Source organism: Canis lupus, chromosome 14 (assembly GCF_003254725.2).
Source record: "Canis lupus dingo isolate Sandy chromosome 14, ASM325472v2, whole genome shotgun sequence".
Taxonomy (NCBI): domain Eukaryota; kingdom Metazoa; phylum Chordata; class Mammalia; order Carnivora; family Canidae; genus Canis; species Canis lupus.
In genome coordinates this window covers 37,268,611-37,284,835 of record NC_064256.1, presented here as the reverse complement: position 1 = coordinate 37,284,835, position 16,225 = coordinate 37,268,611, and the positions used below count along the sequence as shown (strand labels likewise).

General features: G+C 35.3%; 1 protein-coding gene and 1 pseudogene across 7 annotated transcripts in view; both read right to left on the bottom strand.

The window, feature by feature from the left end:
- The window catches only part of STK31 (serine/threonine kinase 31), an 86,725-nt gene that overhangs the window by 22,978 nt on the left and 47,522 nt on the right, over nucleotides 1-16,225 (bottom strand). For 4 of the 7 annotated variants that reach the window (XM_025464387.3, XM_049093715.1, XM_025464391.3 and 1 more), the window contains 2 exons: nucleotides 14,134-14,256; nucleotides 2,596-2,633 (listed from right to left, as the gene is read on the bottom strand). In XM_025464387.3, the coding sequence (XP_025320172.1) occupies nucleotides 2,596-2,633; nucleotides 14,134-14,256 (161 nt within the window). The remainder of the gene's footprint in view (nucleotides 1-2,595; nucleotides 2,634-14,133; nucleotides 14,257-16,225) is intronic. The other 3 variants (XM_025464388.3, XM_025464390.3, XM_025464393.3) reach the window with 1 other exon arrangement.
- LOC112670822 (acireductone dioxygenase-like) lies at nucleotides 7,450-8,093 on the bottom strand (annotated as a pseudogene).

Below are 16,225 nucleotides of genomic sequence, written 5' to 3'. Positions count from 1 at the left end.
AAAAAATGAGATAGTGAACCAGCACACTGGTTTAAGAGATATAAGGGAACTTAAGAATTCATAAGATAATAAAAATGCTAAAGTATGATTAACTAGAAGGGTGCGATAGAAATGGAAGAACAGAAGATGACTGTAAATTGTCGGTTCAGATGACCAGACTGTTTGGAGGAAGCTAGGAGAAATGGGATAGGGGTAGAGAGTGCACATTCTGAAGCCAGACTCGATAGGTTTAGTTTCCACCACTTAGCAGCCATGGGGTCTGGACAAATCACCTAATTTCTTTTTGCCTCAGTTGCCTCACTTATAAGCCCACTACAAGAATTAAGATGAATATAGGGATCCCTGGGTGGCTCAGGGTTTAGCGCCTGCCTTTGGCCCAGGACATGATCCTGGAGTCTTGGGATCGAGTCCCACATCAGGCTCCATGCATGGGGCCTGCTTCTCCCTCTGCCTGTGTCTCTGCCTCTCTCACCATGTCTATCATGATTAAGTAAATAAAATCTTAAAAAAAAAAAAAAAAAAAGAATTAAGTTGGATAAATACCTGCAAAGTAACTGATACATAGTAAGCAGTCAATTAAGTATTACCTATTTTTGTTTTTTAAATTTCAGGTAACTTGGGACATCTGGGTTAGCAATATGAAATGCTGTCTTTATGAGGGCCCCTAGTCTTATCACTATGAAGAGCTTGGTAATTAAACATTGACAATAGTTGAATCTGGCTGACGAGTAGTATAAAGGGTTTCATCATTTATTCTTTGTTTTTGTGTAAAACTTTCCACAAGAAAACAAAAATTAAGATAATAGTTTTGCTTGTCCTAAGTGGCCCACTTTTATCTTAGAGATAATGGTTTACATGACAGACTAGATTTCCTTTCCTGTAATTGCTAGATTAGAGATATCGTAGCGGTTTATTCACAAAAAATATATTCATCCAGGATGGGAAACAGGCTTGTTCTTCAATCAATACTATTCCTTATAGGTGCTATTTTGAGGTCATATCTGAGCTCAGTAAACATGACCACAATCATTTTGCAGTGTCTGTTACAAAGAAGAATGACAACATATGAATTGTATATTAGCACCTCTGAAAACAGGTGTGATCTTGTTGTTTTTAGATTTATGTATTTATTTATTTACTTAAAGAGCAAGAGAGGAGGAAAGGAGGAGAGAGCGAGCAGAGGGAAAGGAAGATTCTTAAGTAGACTCCACACTGACTGTAGAGCCTAATGCGGGACTCAATCTCAAGATCCTGAGATTATAACCTGAGCCGACGTCAAGAGTCAGAGGCTAAACCAACTGAGTCACCCAGATGCCCCTAGCATTAGTCTTAAAAAAGAAAGTGTGGATATAGTACAACACACAAACATAAGACGACTCTGAAAAGCGGAAAGAAGGTGAAGTCGCTAGGGACCTTGGAACTTGAGGAATGACATATTGGTGAATTTCCTGGGTTTTCTTTCGATCCTCCTATATCCCAGAGGGAGTACAGAAAAACCTGTAACTCAGAAACACTAAGAGCCATATATCCAAAAAAAAAAAAAGCCCCTGGGAAAGCCAACTCCCTCTACCCAAAGAATTGGGAAGAGGGTGGTCCAGCAGCAGAAAAAAATTTTGGTAACATTCCCTACTCCACCCAAGTAACAAATGAAAAACTATCCCATCCTACTCACAGTGTCAGCAGGGCTGAGTGGGAAGCTGGACATCCACTCCCACCATCAACAAAGAGACAGAACAAGGCAATGTGACACTGCATTAGCTGGCACTCTACCCAACTGATACTGTCAGTGGGACCTAGCAAGGAAGCTAACTTCTAACCTTACTCAGCAGCAACAAAGTGGAACAAAGCAATGTGATAGTGTTAGTGAGACTCTATTTTTCCTTCTCTACTCCCCAAGTGTCAGCAGGACCCAGTGGAACTAGAACTTCCATGCTTACCAGGCAGCACAAGGAAGTAAAATAAGGTGGTGGTGGTAAAGCAGTTATTTCAGTATGGCTCTTGCTCCCCAGTGCCAACAAAACTCAATGGAGAGATGAATTTCCACCACAATCAGCAATGAGAAGCAGCAAGAACTCACTGCAAATCAGCATTCTGCTTTTGCTGGGGTCAGCAGAGACCACTGGGGAGATGAAGATCGAACCATATCTGAAACTGAACACTACACCTAAATGAGGACCAGTCTGCAAAAAATAAAGGTTCAATAGGATGCAGAGTCTCAAAACATAATACCCAAATGTTCAGGATACAATCAAAAACCACATGTCAAACTAAGATCCAAAAAAAAAAAAAAAAAAAATTCCCAACCTGCATAAGAAAAAGACAATCGACAGATACCAAGGTGACACAGATGTAGAGATTATCTGACAAAGATTTTAAAGAAGCCATCATAACAATGCTTAGAGACAAATTACAAACACATATGGAACAAACAAAATAATAGACTCAGCAAAGAAAAAAGAGAAAACCAAAAGAAAACATTAGAACTGAAAAAAAAAACGTAAATTTTTTAACTCGCTGTACTGGGTCAATGGCATAAGGAGTATGACAGAGCAAAGCACCAATGAAATTAAAGAAAAAAAAATAGAAAACACTCACTTGAACAGCAGCCAAAAACTGGACAGAACCTCAGGGACCTGTGGAATAGTAACAAAAAAACCCAGAATTTATGTCATCAGAGTTTCAGAAAGAAAAGAAAAAAAGAGTACAAGGCCAACAAAATATGTAAAGAAATAACTGCTGAACCAAATTTCACAAATCTGGTGAAAAGCATAAACCTGTAAATTCAAGCCTCAAAGAGAGTAAACTCAAAAAACACATTCAAAGACACATCATAATCAAATTGTAGAAAACTAAAGACAAAGGAAAACTGTTAAAGTACTAGAGAAAAACATCACATTACCTGAGACAAATAATGATTCAAATGACAGTGGATTTCTCATGAGAGAAACCATGAAGGCTCAAAGAAGGTGGCACAACATTTTTCAAGTACAAAAAGAAATATAAACCCAGGATTCTACACACATCAAAAAGTATTCTTCAGAAATGAAGATGAAATCAACGTGCTCCCAGATGAAGGAAAACTAAGAATCTGTCATTGGCAGATTTATCTTAAAGGAATGGTGAAAAGAAATTCAAGCAAAGCAAATGACAAAACAAGAAATACTGAAATATCAGGAAGGAAAAAAGATTACAAGAGTAAAAATATGGGTAAAGAGAATAAACTATCCTCAAAATTAACATTTTGAGAAACTCCTCCAAGCTCTCTGCACTTGGATCTAATAAGAAAAAAAGAATAATGAGTCTCAGGCTCTTGATTGGGTCCTCAAAGCAGGTTCAGAAACAAGAAATTCCTGTACAGAGAACACTAGAAATGTCAGTGGATCCATTCAGTCTAAAACCCATAATTCTCTTGCATCCAACTCTACAACAGTAAGATCAATTCCACTCAGTCTGCTTATGATGCTAGAATCATTTCCAGGGGTACCTGGATGGCTCAGTTGATTAAGCATCTGCCTTCAGCTCAGATCATGACCTCAGGGTCTTGGGATAGAGCCCAGAGTCAGGCTCTCTGCTCAGTGGGGAGTCTGCTTCTCCCTCTCTCTGCTCCTCCCACTGTTCCTGCTCTCTCTTGCTCTGCTCTATCTCTCAAACAGATGGAATCTTTTAAAATACATAAATAAATGAATAGGGAAAAAAAAAGAAAAAAGAAAGCTCAAAATTGAAGGAATCACAACAGCAAACTTTTTAAAAAATCACTTCCAGAATTTAGGGGGCTGCCATCCCTTTTCCTTTTGTAAGATTTCTTCTTTATTGGAATATTCCTGAGAGGCACACATCACAGGCCACATGACCTAGGTCTAAAGAAATAATAGAACAAGGAATACTATTTTTCCCCACTGATTTTTGGATTAAGACTCAAAACAATGCATAATGTGTGAAAAGTATATCCAAATTCTAAAAAGAAGTGTTAAACACATCCTCGCAAGACTTTCTAAGAAGAGGACTTCTCACCAAACCATTCACAGAAGATAAGGTTAGAGATACCTTGATAAACAGATTATATAATGTAAGGGACTCCACAGTAATCAGTATGATGACATTTATTGGTAACTTATTTCTAAGCCCTGGACCCCCTTCTGCAACTGTTTATCACTGGCTTCAGTGGAGACTATGCCTTTAAGACTTAATATGTTTAGTGAAGGAAGAGGTGGTCTGCACAGAGCCTCAAAAGACTGAAATTCTGTGATGGGACCTTCACTTCTTAAGTCACACAATCCTCATGTCCACACTTGGGATAACCATGTGTTCCACCACATGACTATTTAGGATGATGCAATGAGATAGTTTCTTAAAGCACTTTAGTTAAATGCCAAACATGCAGTATGTGCTCCTAACAAGTGAGGATGTTATCATATTATAAACAGATATAATAATATCCTTAATTTAATAATATTTGGCCATACTATGGGAAAAAATCAAATATATGATTTTTATAAAACATGTATTCACATGAAACTAAAACTTCTTTTAAAATGGTCAAAAACAAAAAAAATAAAATGGGCAAAAACTTTTTATTTTAAGCATATATAGTAGGCCATAAAACATACCTAGAATTAAGGTCTTAAAGAGGTTTACATAGAAGAAAAAGAATAAAAGGGAATTCAGGGTAGTCTGGATGTTCTGTGATGGAGTTCAAAGCGGAGGAAGGAAAGAAGAAAAGCTAAGAGGTTGCTGATACACTGGGAGAAAAGAAAGACAGTGGGCAAAACATATTGGAGATATAAAAGCAGTTATTGTAAAATAAGAGGTTAGAGAATCCTGCCAGGATAAAAACGCACTGGACTGGATTCTACTACTTCTATTAAAAAAGTTAAAGGGGATCACAAAACCCTGGTTTTAGAAGATAACTTAAATTGCAAGAAAGTATGCATCTCAAGTTAAGAAGGTCCAGAAAATCCAAGGTTAGTTGTGCAATGGGTGATCCGAATGACTACTAACATCTCCCAGAATTACGTTAGGAGTTGGAATTTTTAAAAATCTTCAAACAAGGTTCTAAAGAAATGTACAAGGAGCCATAAATAAGAAATCTGTAGATGAGCTCAACAAAACACATGGTATACTTAAAAAAAAAAAAGGGAGTACTATTTCAGTACATAATTGTGACTAAAATTTAAACATTCATTCTGATACTATAAAGACATGCATTCACTCATTAATAGGAGTGCCTCTTCTACACCAGCATATTGTGGTTATAGCAGCAAATAAGACACACAAGCTGCCCCCAAGCAGCTTACATTCTATTGGCAAAAGCAGACAATAATAACCACAAATAAAAGAAATACACAGAATGTTAAGAGAAAACTAAAGCAGAGAAAAGGACTGCATTTTAGATTAAGGCTAGATAAGGCTGAAAAAGTGTCATTTGAATAAAAGAAAAATATCATTCACCTCTTTTTATTGTTTCCTCCCAGCAGTACCCACACAAAAACACAATTTTTGTGGTTTTATTTATTTGAGAGAGAGCACACATGCGTGCACATGCAGGGCAGGGGCAGAGGGAGAGGGAGAAGCAGATTCTATGCTGCACAAGGAGCCCGATCGATACAGGGCTTGATCCCAGGACCCTGAGAATCATGACCTGAGCCAAAGGCAGATGCTTAACCAACTGAGCCACCCAGGCAGCCCCAACTTTTGTGTTTTGAAAACTTTTTTTCAATATAACAATGTCAAAATTGCTCTAATTTTTAAAACTGGCTTCCAGCAAAGCCTTTAAAGATTTCATTATAACCAGGGCACTTGGGTGGCTCAGTGAGTTAAACATTTGACTCCTGGTTTCAGCTCAAGCCATGATCTCAGGGTTATGAGAGAGAGCCAGTGATGGGCTCCACCCTCAGCTCCAAGTCTGCCTAAGATTCATTCTCTCCCTCTACCTCTCCTCCCCCTACTCGTGTGCACAGATGCTCTCTTAAATAAAACCTTTAAAAAAAGAATTTCATTATAACCTAAAAAATATCTGAAGAATATAAATGATTTTAAGATAAAACATTACCTTTCAAATGTACCAGTGAAAAGTTATGGTTTACTGGAGGTAAAAGGGTCCTGCATACTCAAACATAGTTTTCTATAGTTAAAAGCAGTCTTCATAATATTCTTATCATTTAATGGGGGTATCATAAAGCAAAAAATTACACAAAACCAAAATATCTTATTATGATCATCAAAATACCTAATCTATTCCAGAGTCTATTTTAGAGTTTTAATATCAAATAAACTTATTTTAATTTTGCTAATTCTAAAACTTTTTAAAGCCATAGAGTGACAGTCATCCATTCATGCCCCTGGAATAAGATCCTTTGATAATGAACTGGATGTTCCAGTTGAACTCTGAATACTGCCTTTTCAAACATAGCCCTTGGGTCTTGGCTTTCTGTCATTTTATAAATTTTGCACTATGTGCTTTTGTTGTAACTTGCCTAATTCTTTAAGAAGGAAGATAAAAGTATACGTGATCTTTGGTGCTAAACTAAGTTTCCTATCAATAAAATAATTTAAAAAAAAAAGAACTTGAAAAAATAAATTAAATAAAAATAAAAAAAGAACTTGAACTAAAAAACTTTTTTTAAAATATCACAATAGCTCCAAAAAAGGAAACAACACATATATAGAATCTGTAAGCTCAAAATAACAAATGCTGATTAAAAAAATCAAAGACGACCTAAATAAATGGAGTTCATGGATCAGTCTGGTAAAGATGTCAATTCTCCCCCAAACTGACCTACAGTTAATGTAATTCCAACTAAAATCAAAGCAGGGTTTTTGGTACTCATAGATAAGCTGTTTCTGAAATGTATATGGAAAGGCAAACATATCCAAATATGTAAAATCTGACAAAGGAATTCACACTAACTATACTGCCCAATTTTTTTTTTCTAAATGAGGGGATTTTAATGAATACATACCTGAATATAAAGGACTCCAAGCTAAGAATATAAAATCAAGGCAGCTATTTTGTTTTGAACAAGAAAGTGGCATAAGCAACTCTGAGTATCCTGCTCCCCTCCCACCAACATGGGAGCTTACGCCCAACAGCACTCCCTACCCAGTTTTGGGAGAAAAGTGTCTTCTATCAGGCCAGTACTATCATCTACTATGATACCTTCTTACAAAGCAGGCATGTCATCAACCAACATCTGCTTACAGTAAAAAAAAAAAAAAAACAGGTCCAGATGGAATAGCTTGGAACTTACATTTAGAGAGAGGGACTTTCATTCAGTTGAAGATGAGCAGATGTGCTGACACACGGTGACTGACCACTGATCTTACATTAGGTAAGATGAATGGATTTGTCCACATTCCCAGTTCCTCCCATGTAAAAATCACTTCTATGTTAAAGCTCCTTTCATGAAAACATACTCTGACCATATAATGTAAAGGAAAGCTCACCTAGCCTCAAGTCTTCAATATAGAAACAATGAGTAAGGACAGGTTCACTGCTTTGATCATGTTCAGAACATTGACAAGGGCAAAGGGTGAGCTGGGCCCAGAAGCATCTCTACACTGTGCCAAAATTTCCATGTACTGCTCTTCCCCCGAGCCTCACAATGGTCAGCTGGCCAGTTGTACACCATGCACACTGGTTCTCCCACAAATAGCCCTATGGCCTTCACATAGTTCTTTTCCTCCAGGGTAAAGCAGTGATAAATCCATGCAGGAAGACTTATCATGTTTCCTTTTTCCATGAAAATGCGGATCCACTGGTACTCTTTATCTCTCACATCAAAGTACCCACTGCTATCTAAGATGTACCAGATCTCATCATATAGGTGCAAATGCTCCTCATAGAACATCTTAATCTTTTCTTCATAATTTGGTAGTTTATCTTCACATATGGTTATTATGTCAATTCAGGAGTAGTTTCTCTCTCTTCAGATTTTCTCTAATTCTAGATCATTCTATTTGTCAGCAGCCAGCTTTCAGTAAAAAACAACCCTAAGCTGATGTAGCTGCTCCAGGCTGATCAGGTGGCTGGGCTCAGCATGATGGGGCCATCTTGAGTCACTGGCAGACACATCCATTTACCAGGTCTGCACCATGGCTGGGCCAGGGCACCACAAACACTTGCCTTCATTGGGCCTTGTCCCAGTCCACTGACCCTGTACCTACTACCCAGTACTTATGGCTTACCATAAAGATACCGTAATCAAGACAGTGTGGTATTAATGGAACGAATAAAGAGTCCAGAAACAGACTTAACACAAACATGACCAATTAATATTTTACAAAGATGTAAAAGAAAGTCAGTAGAAAATAAGTCTTTTTAACAAATGGTGTTGGAACAATTGGACATCCATATGCAAAACACACATTGACATAAATCTCACTCCTTACAAAAAAATTACATCAAAACTTTTCCTAGATCTAAATGTAAAGCATGTAACTGCAAAGCTTTCAGAGGTAAATACAAGAGAAAATCATCATGACCTTGGGTTAGGCAAAAACTTCTTAGAATACTAAAATACACTCCCATAGAAGAAAAACAATAACAAATTGAGCTTCATCAAAATTAAAACCTTTTTCTCTGCAAAAGACACTGTTAGGAGAATGAAAATAAGCTGTAGACTAGGAAAAATGTTTGTAAATGATACACAGGATTTGCATCTAGAATGTATTTTTTTATAAAGATTTTATTTATTTATGAAAGAGAGACGGGGGGGGGAGGACTGCGCGCACACACAAGTGGGAAGAGGGGCAGAGGAGAAGCAGATTTCCTGCTGAGCAGGGAGCCCACTGCAGAGCTCAATCCCTGGGATCATGACCTGAGCCAAAGGCAGACTTTTTTTTTTTTTTTTAAGATTTTCTGTATTTATTCATGAGAGAGACAGAGAGAGAGAGAGGCAGAGGCACAGGCAGAGGGAGAAGCAGGCTCCATACACAGAGTCTGATGTGGGACTCGATCCTGGTACTCCAGGATCATGCCCTGAGCCAAAGGCAGATGCTCAATCACTGAGCCACCCAGGTGTCCCCAAAGGCAGACATTTAACCAACTGAGCCACCTAGGCACCTCATCTAGAATATATTTTTAAATGCTCATCACTCAATAGTAAGAAATCCAATTTGAAAATGGGCAATATACTTGAATGGACACATCACCACAGAGGATATGTGAAGGCAAATAAGATATTCAGCATCATTATCCATTAGAGAAATGTAAATTAAAACCACAATGAGACTACTATAGACCTATGAGAAATGGCTAAAAGAAAATAATGGCAATAATGTTAACAATGATGAAGAGCATTTAAAACTCTCATTCACTGCTGTGTATAGGAAAATGTCTGGTAGATCCTTATAAAGTTATACATATAATTACAATTCACCCAACTAGCTCTCTCTTGGGTATTCAATCCTAAAGAAAGTAAAATACATGTTCACATAAAACCTATACATAAATGTTCACAGCAGCTATATTTATAATAGCCAAAAACTGGAAACAACCCAATGTCCTTTAATAGGTAAACAGATAAACTTGGTACATTGATAAAATACTATTCAGCAATAAAAAAGGAATGGACTACTGATACACTGAAAAACTTGGATGAATCTCAAAGGCATCATGCTGAGTGAAGAAATTAGTCTTAAAAGATCCATAATGACCATTTATAGGACATTCTTTAAAAAAAAAAAAAAAAGATTTGAGAGAGAGGGAGCACAAGGTGAGGAGAGGGAGAGAGAGAAGCCAAGCAGGGAGCAGATACAGGGCTCGATCTCAGCACCCTGAGACCATGACCCAAGCTGAAGGCAGACACCCAACCAACTGAGCCACCCAGCCACCCAGAGTCCTTTATAGGACATTCTTTAAAAAAAAAAAAAAAAAAAAAAAAACCCAACTACTACTACAGTGATAGAGAAAACATCAGTAGTTGCCAAGGCTTAAGAGTTACGGGGAGGGACTACAAAGGCACAGCATATAGGATTTTTTTGAATTATGGAAGCGCTCTGTATCCTAATTGTGATGGTTACACTAATCTATACGCATGTTAAAATTCATAGGACTGTATGCCAAAAAACAGTGAACTGTACTACACACGCTAATTAAAAAATAAAGTTTTAGGGGCACCTGGCTGGCTCAGTTGGTAGAACATCCAACTCTTGATCTCAGGGTTGTGAGTTTAAGGCCCACATTGGGCAAAGAGATTACTTAAGAAAAATAAAATTAAGTTTTAAAAAGACCTTAACAATAAAGAGCAGAAATTCAGCACAACAGTATACTGACTCATATAGTTCTTTACTACCATTCGATGAAGAAAGAAAATAGATGAAATAAAGACTATTACCATACTCAAATGATATTTTACGACAGCTCTGAGAAACATAAAAATATGCAAGACTTTTATTTCCATCCCTCTGATATGAAGAAGAAATAGATTACTAAAGCAAAGATTAAAATGATGCCAGTTTAATCATTTCTATGACTATGATGTGTAAATACTAAGCCAGCAAAAGGCTAAAACTTGTGAATAATTAAATGGGGAGGCAAGATGCCCAATGATTACCACATGCATAGGTATAAACACTCTTTTGGTAACAGCTTTATTGAGATATAATTGCTGTTAAACAAACTACATATATTTAAAGTAATATGATTAGTTTTGATATATGTACAGATCTACTAAATCACAATCAAGCTAATGGAACATAGTGATTATGCCAAGAAATTTCCTCATGCCACTTTTGTAATCCATCCCTCCTTTCCCCTCTACCCTCAAGACTCCAGGGCATTAATGATCTCCTTTATGTCATTATAGATAAGTATATATTTTTTAGAAGTTTATATAAATAGAACCATAAAATACGTACTTTTTCTTTCCCCTGGCTTCTTTAGCTTGGCAGGATTACTTCAAGATTCTTCCATATTATTGGTTATATTAATAGTTCTTTTCTTTTTATTGCTAGTAGTATTCCAATAGATATACAGCACTGTTTAACCATTCAGTTAGATAGATATTTCAGTTTAATCCCAGTTTTGGGCTATTACAAATAAAATGTCTTTGAGTATCTGTGTCCAATTCTGTGTGGACATATGCTTTCATTTCTCTTAGCTAACTACCTGGGAGTAAAAATGGCTGAGTCACATGGTAGGTACATGTTTAACCTTTTAACAAACTGTCAAATTTTGTTGTCCAGAATGGTTGCTCCACTTACATTTCTCTCAGCAATATATGAGAGTTATAGCTGCTATACATGTTAGTCAGTACTTGGTATGGTCAATCTTTTTAATTTTAGGCTTCCTAGCAGAGGCATAGTAGTAGATCATTTTGGTTTTAATTTGCTTTTGTCTAATAATTAAAGATACTGAGAGCATCTTTTCCCATGTTTATTTACCATCTAGGTATCTTATTTGGTAAGATGTCTATTTAAACAATTCTGCCCATTTTTAAACTGAGTTGTCTTATTACTAAGTTTTTTGTAAACTGAATATAAGTCTTTTGCAAATATTTCTCCCAGTCTGTGTGTGACTTGCCTTTCATTTTTGTAACAATGTCTTCTGAAAATCAAAGTTTTGAATTTTGATCAAATCCAAATTACTGATTTTCTTTTATACTTGACGTTTTTAAATATCCTCTTACAGGAAATCTTTGCCAAACTCAAAGTCAATAAAATTTACTCCTATGTTTTATTCCAATTTTAAAGACTTCAGTTTTAATAATGATTCAAAGGGGCACATGTACCCCAATGTTTATAGCAGCAATGTCCACAAAAGCCAAAATATGGAAAGAGCCCAGATGTCCATCAACAGATGAATGGATAAAGCAGATGTGGTGTGTGTGTGTATATATACATACACAAAATGGAGTATTACTCAGCCATCAAAAAGATGAAATCTTACCATTTACAATGACGTGGATGTACTAGAGGGTATTATGTGCTAAACAAAGTCTACCAGAGAAAGACAAATATATAATTTCACTTATATGTAGAACTTAAGAAACAAACCAGTAGAACACTGGAGAGGGGATGGAAAAATAAGATGAAATCAGAGTGGAAGACAAATCACAAGAGACTCCTGAGAGTTACTGGAGTAGAAGGGGGTGGAGGGTGAGGTAGGTGGGTGTTAGACATTAAGGAGGGCACATGATATAATGAGCACTGGAATATGCAACTGATGAATCACTAAACTCTACCTCTGAAACTAATAATACACTATATGCTAATTCATTTTAAATAAAATAAAGGCTTCAGTTTTACACTTAGGTCTAAAACACATTTAGACTTAATTTTTATAAATTGTGCAAGGATTAAATCAAAATTTCTTTTTTATATACAGATATTCAACTGTTAGAGTACAATTTGAAGATGATCCTTTTCCTCACAGAATTGCCTTGAAATCTTTGTCAAAAATCAAATCATATATTTTTACTATTTCAACTGCCTTTATTCTGTTCCATTGATCTCTATATCTAACTTTAAACCAACACCACAATATCTTGATTTATTATAACTTTATTAAGTCTTAAAATCAGGTAGTTTAAATTTTCAAAATTATTTTAGCTAACTCAGTTCTATGTATTTTCATATAAATTATATCTGATTGTCAATTACTGTTTAAAAAAAAAAGGCCTAGAAGGATTTTGTTGAAATTGTATTGACCCCATAGACCTATTTAGTAATTCACATCCACACAATACTAAGTCTTCCAGTCCATAACCCTGATACGGCTCTCCATTTATTTATGTCTTCTTTAGTTTCTCTCAACAATACATCATAGTTTTCAGGGTATAGGTCTTGCAAATTTTTTGTCATATTTATCCCTAAAAATTTTATTTTCGTATTTTTGATACTCATGTAAATGACTTTTTAATCTCAATTCCCTATTATTTGTTGCTAGTATATAGAAACATAGTTAATTATTAATTTTGCGTCTTACAACCTTTATAAACTTACTAATTCCAGTAGCTCTTAAGTACATTCCTAAAGACGGCATATAATTAGTCATCTCATCATCAGTTTTTCTTCCTCACTTTTAAACTGTATGCATTTTATTTCTTTTTGTTGCCTTATTATACTGGCTAAAACCAGGATCAGCAAAAAAAATAAAAATAAAAAAAAAATAAAAAAAGCCAAGAATGGTTTTTACATTTTTAAATGTTTAAAAGAAAATTAAAGCATACTATTTCATGACACATGAAAATTACATGAAATTCAAATTTCAATGTCCATAAATAAAATTTTAATAGAACAGAGCCATTCATTTACATGTGTGTGTTTAGGGCTACTTTCTACAGCAAGAAAGAACATATGGCTCACAAAGCCTAAAATATTTACCATCTGGCCCTTTATAAAAAAAACTTTGGACCCCTGGGCTAGAATCTTCAGTACAATGTTAAGCAAAGGAAGTAAAAACAGACATCCTTCCCTTGTTAATACTTAATCCCTCATAATCTGTAGGAAGAGTAAATTTAAGCCATGGATAAAAAAGCAGCTACGTGGTTTATAGTGAAAACAGAACACTTACTCAGGGCTCATTTATTTTCCACATATGCATGAACTGTTTATAGATTTATATAGGACAAAATCTTTACTGTTAATCTTGACTTTAATAAAACTAAAATCTTTACTGTTAATCTTGACTTTAATAAAACTAAAACAATAGCATATGTAAAATACATATCAAGCTAATTTGTAGTAAGTACACAACAGGAGATAGGAAGTATAGTTTACGATAAAATTTTTTTAAAAAGGGAAAAAACGGAATCCCTGGGTGGCTCAGCAGTTTAGCACCTGCCTTCAGCCCAGGGCATGATCCTGGAATCCCGGGATCAAGTCTGACGTCGGGCTCCATGGAGCCTGCTTCTCCCTCTGCTTGTGTCTCTGCCCCTCTCTCTGTATCTCTCATGAATAAATAAATAAAATCTTAAATAAAAAAAAAAAAAAAAGGAAAAAAGTTTTCTACTAAATTTTTCTACTACTTTTTCTACTAAAAATCTACCACTGCTTTTTACCCAGAGCAATATGTTGAGGAAAACCACTATAAAATCATCACTTTACATATTTAAATATATATAAATATATTTGCACATATTTATATATATTTTTATATATATGACTGATCTATTTCAATAAAAAATAACATACCCATAATAAAAGGCAACCATAAGCATACAAGTCAGAACTTGGAGAAGCAGGCTTTCCCATTTTCAGTTCAGGTGATATCAAACTCAAGTCACCAACCATCATGTTCACTGAAGTTCGCTGACTCTATAAAAACAATAGGTTAAATATTTTAGAGGCAACACAGATGAGGTAGCCTTCTGTGAAGTCCTCTGCATTTAATCAACACAAAAAACTAATTCATTTGAAATATTTCATTCTCTCTTGCTTTCAAATATTTTTACTCAATATCTGCTATTGTAAATTACTCTTAAAATCAGTTTCATAAAATTAACAGTGAGACACTGGTTACATTTCACATTACAGACTCAAGTAGATTCAAAACCAAGAAACAGGGGATCCCTGGGTGGCTCAGCAGTTTGGCGCCTGCCTTTGGCCCAGGACGTGACCCTAGAGTCCCGGGATCGAGTCCCACTTTGGGCTCCCTGCATGGAGCCTGCTTCTCCCTCCTCCTGTGTCTCTGCCTCTCTCTCTTTCTATGTCTATCATAAATAAATAAATGAATCTTTAAAAAAAAAAAATAAAGAAACACCGATTATCTAAACATTTAGAACTTCTTTTAAATATAAGGTACATAAGTGCAAGAAGGAGTGCTATTTTTTAATTCTGAAAATTCTAAACAGCGTTTTTAAAAACTAGAAGTCTACAAAGTACTTTCCTTCCTTACTGATTATATTCTAAGTATACTATTTCTTATGTGTCAAAAGATGATGAGTGGTAAGAACGTGAACCCTGGATTCAGACAGACCTTGGCTGCAATTCCCACTCTCCCACTTACTTGCTGTGTGACCTTGGGCTTTAACCCCTTGAACCTAAATTAACTGTAAAATGGAAATAATACCTAGCTTACAAAAATACTGAAAAAAGATAAAAGTAATTAGCACAATAAATACCTAGTACATACCACTAAGTGTTAATTATCTCTTCTTCCACTATCTTTATCTTTCCTTCTCACAGTGTGGTCAAAAAGACCTAGAGCTAAGGCATCACCTGAGATCTTGTTAGAAATGCAGAATTTCCATCCTAGAAATGCTGAATAAAAATGTGCATATTAACAAGATCCTAGGTGATTCATATGCACCATAAAAGCAATGATCTTGACAATAGACTACTTTTCAAATTTTTCTTCCTGATTAATACTTCAATCTGAGAGTAGTATGAAAAGAGTAGAGCAAAGGTGAGTTTAATCAGTATCTCAGAAAAGTAATTTTAAATGAAGATTAAAACAATGGGGAGATAATAACAGTTGACAGATTAGTAAAAGAGGAAGAATAATTCTTGGAGTAGTCATGATATATATACACAGTTGTTCAAATGGCATGCTCAAAAGGTAAACTAACCAAGATCCTTAAGAGTTGAGAACTTTTTTAAACTCCTAATTCAGTTATTTTTCTTAGGACATTACCTTAATTTTCAGAAAAATTAATAAAAATATTTCAATACATCTACTCTGTATAAGTCTTTTAAAATCCAACATTTCGTTACAGTTTTACATTTCCATTTTCTCATTTTTTGAGCTACCATATGAAAACCATTAAGACTACATATACACAGGTGGCATTACCCTATGACTTGCAGACAACGAAAATATAAAACATTAAGACTTACTACTAGTCAAAAGGGATCTGCTCAGACAATAAAATGTTAGCAAGAATGTAGAGAAATTAAAATCCTCATACATTGCTGATGAGAACATAAAAAGATGGAGCCACTTTGGAAAATAGTTTGATTCCTCAAAAAGTGAAACAGTTACCATATAGCAAAACAATCTCAGTCCCAATAGGAATGAAAACATATGTCCACACAAAAGTTTGTATAATAATGTTCACAACAGCATTATTCATAATGATCAAAAAAAGAAACTATCCAAATATCCACCAACTAAAGCACATAAAAACAAAATATGGTACATCCATACAACAAAATATTATTTGGGCATTTTTAAAAAGAAATGAAGTTCAGATACATACTACAAGACACATGAACCTTGAAAATGTTACGTTAATGAAATAAGCTTTTCATAAGACTATATATTGTATGATTCCATTTATAGGAA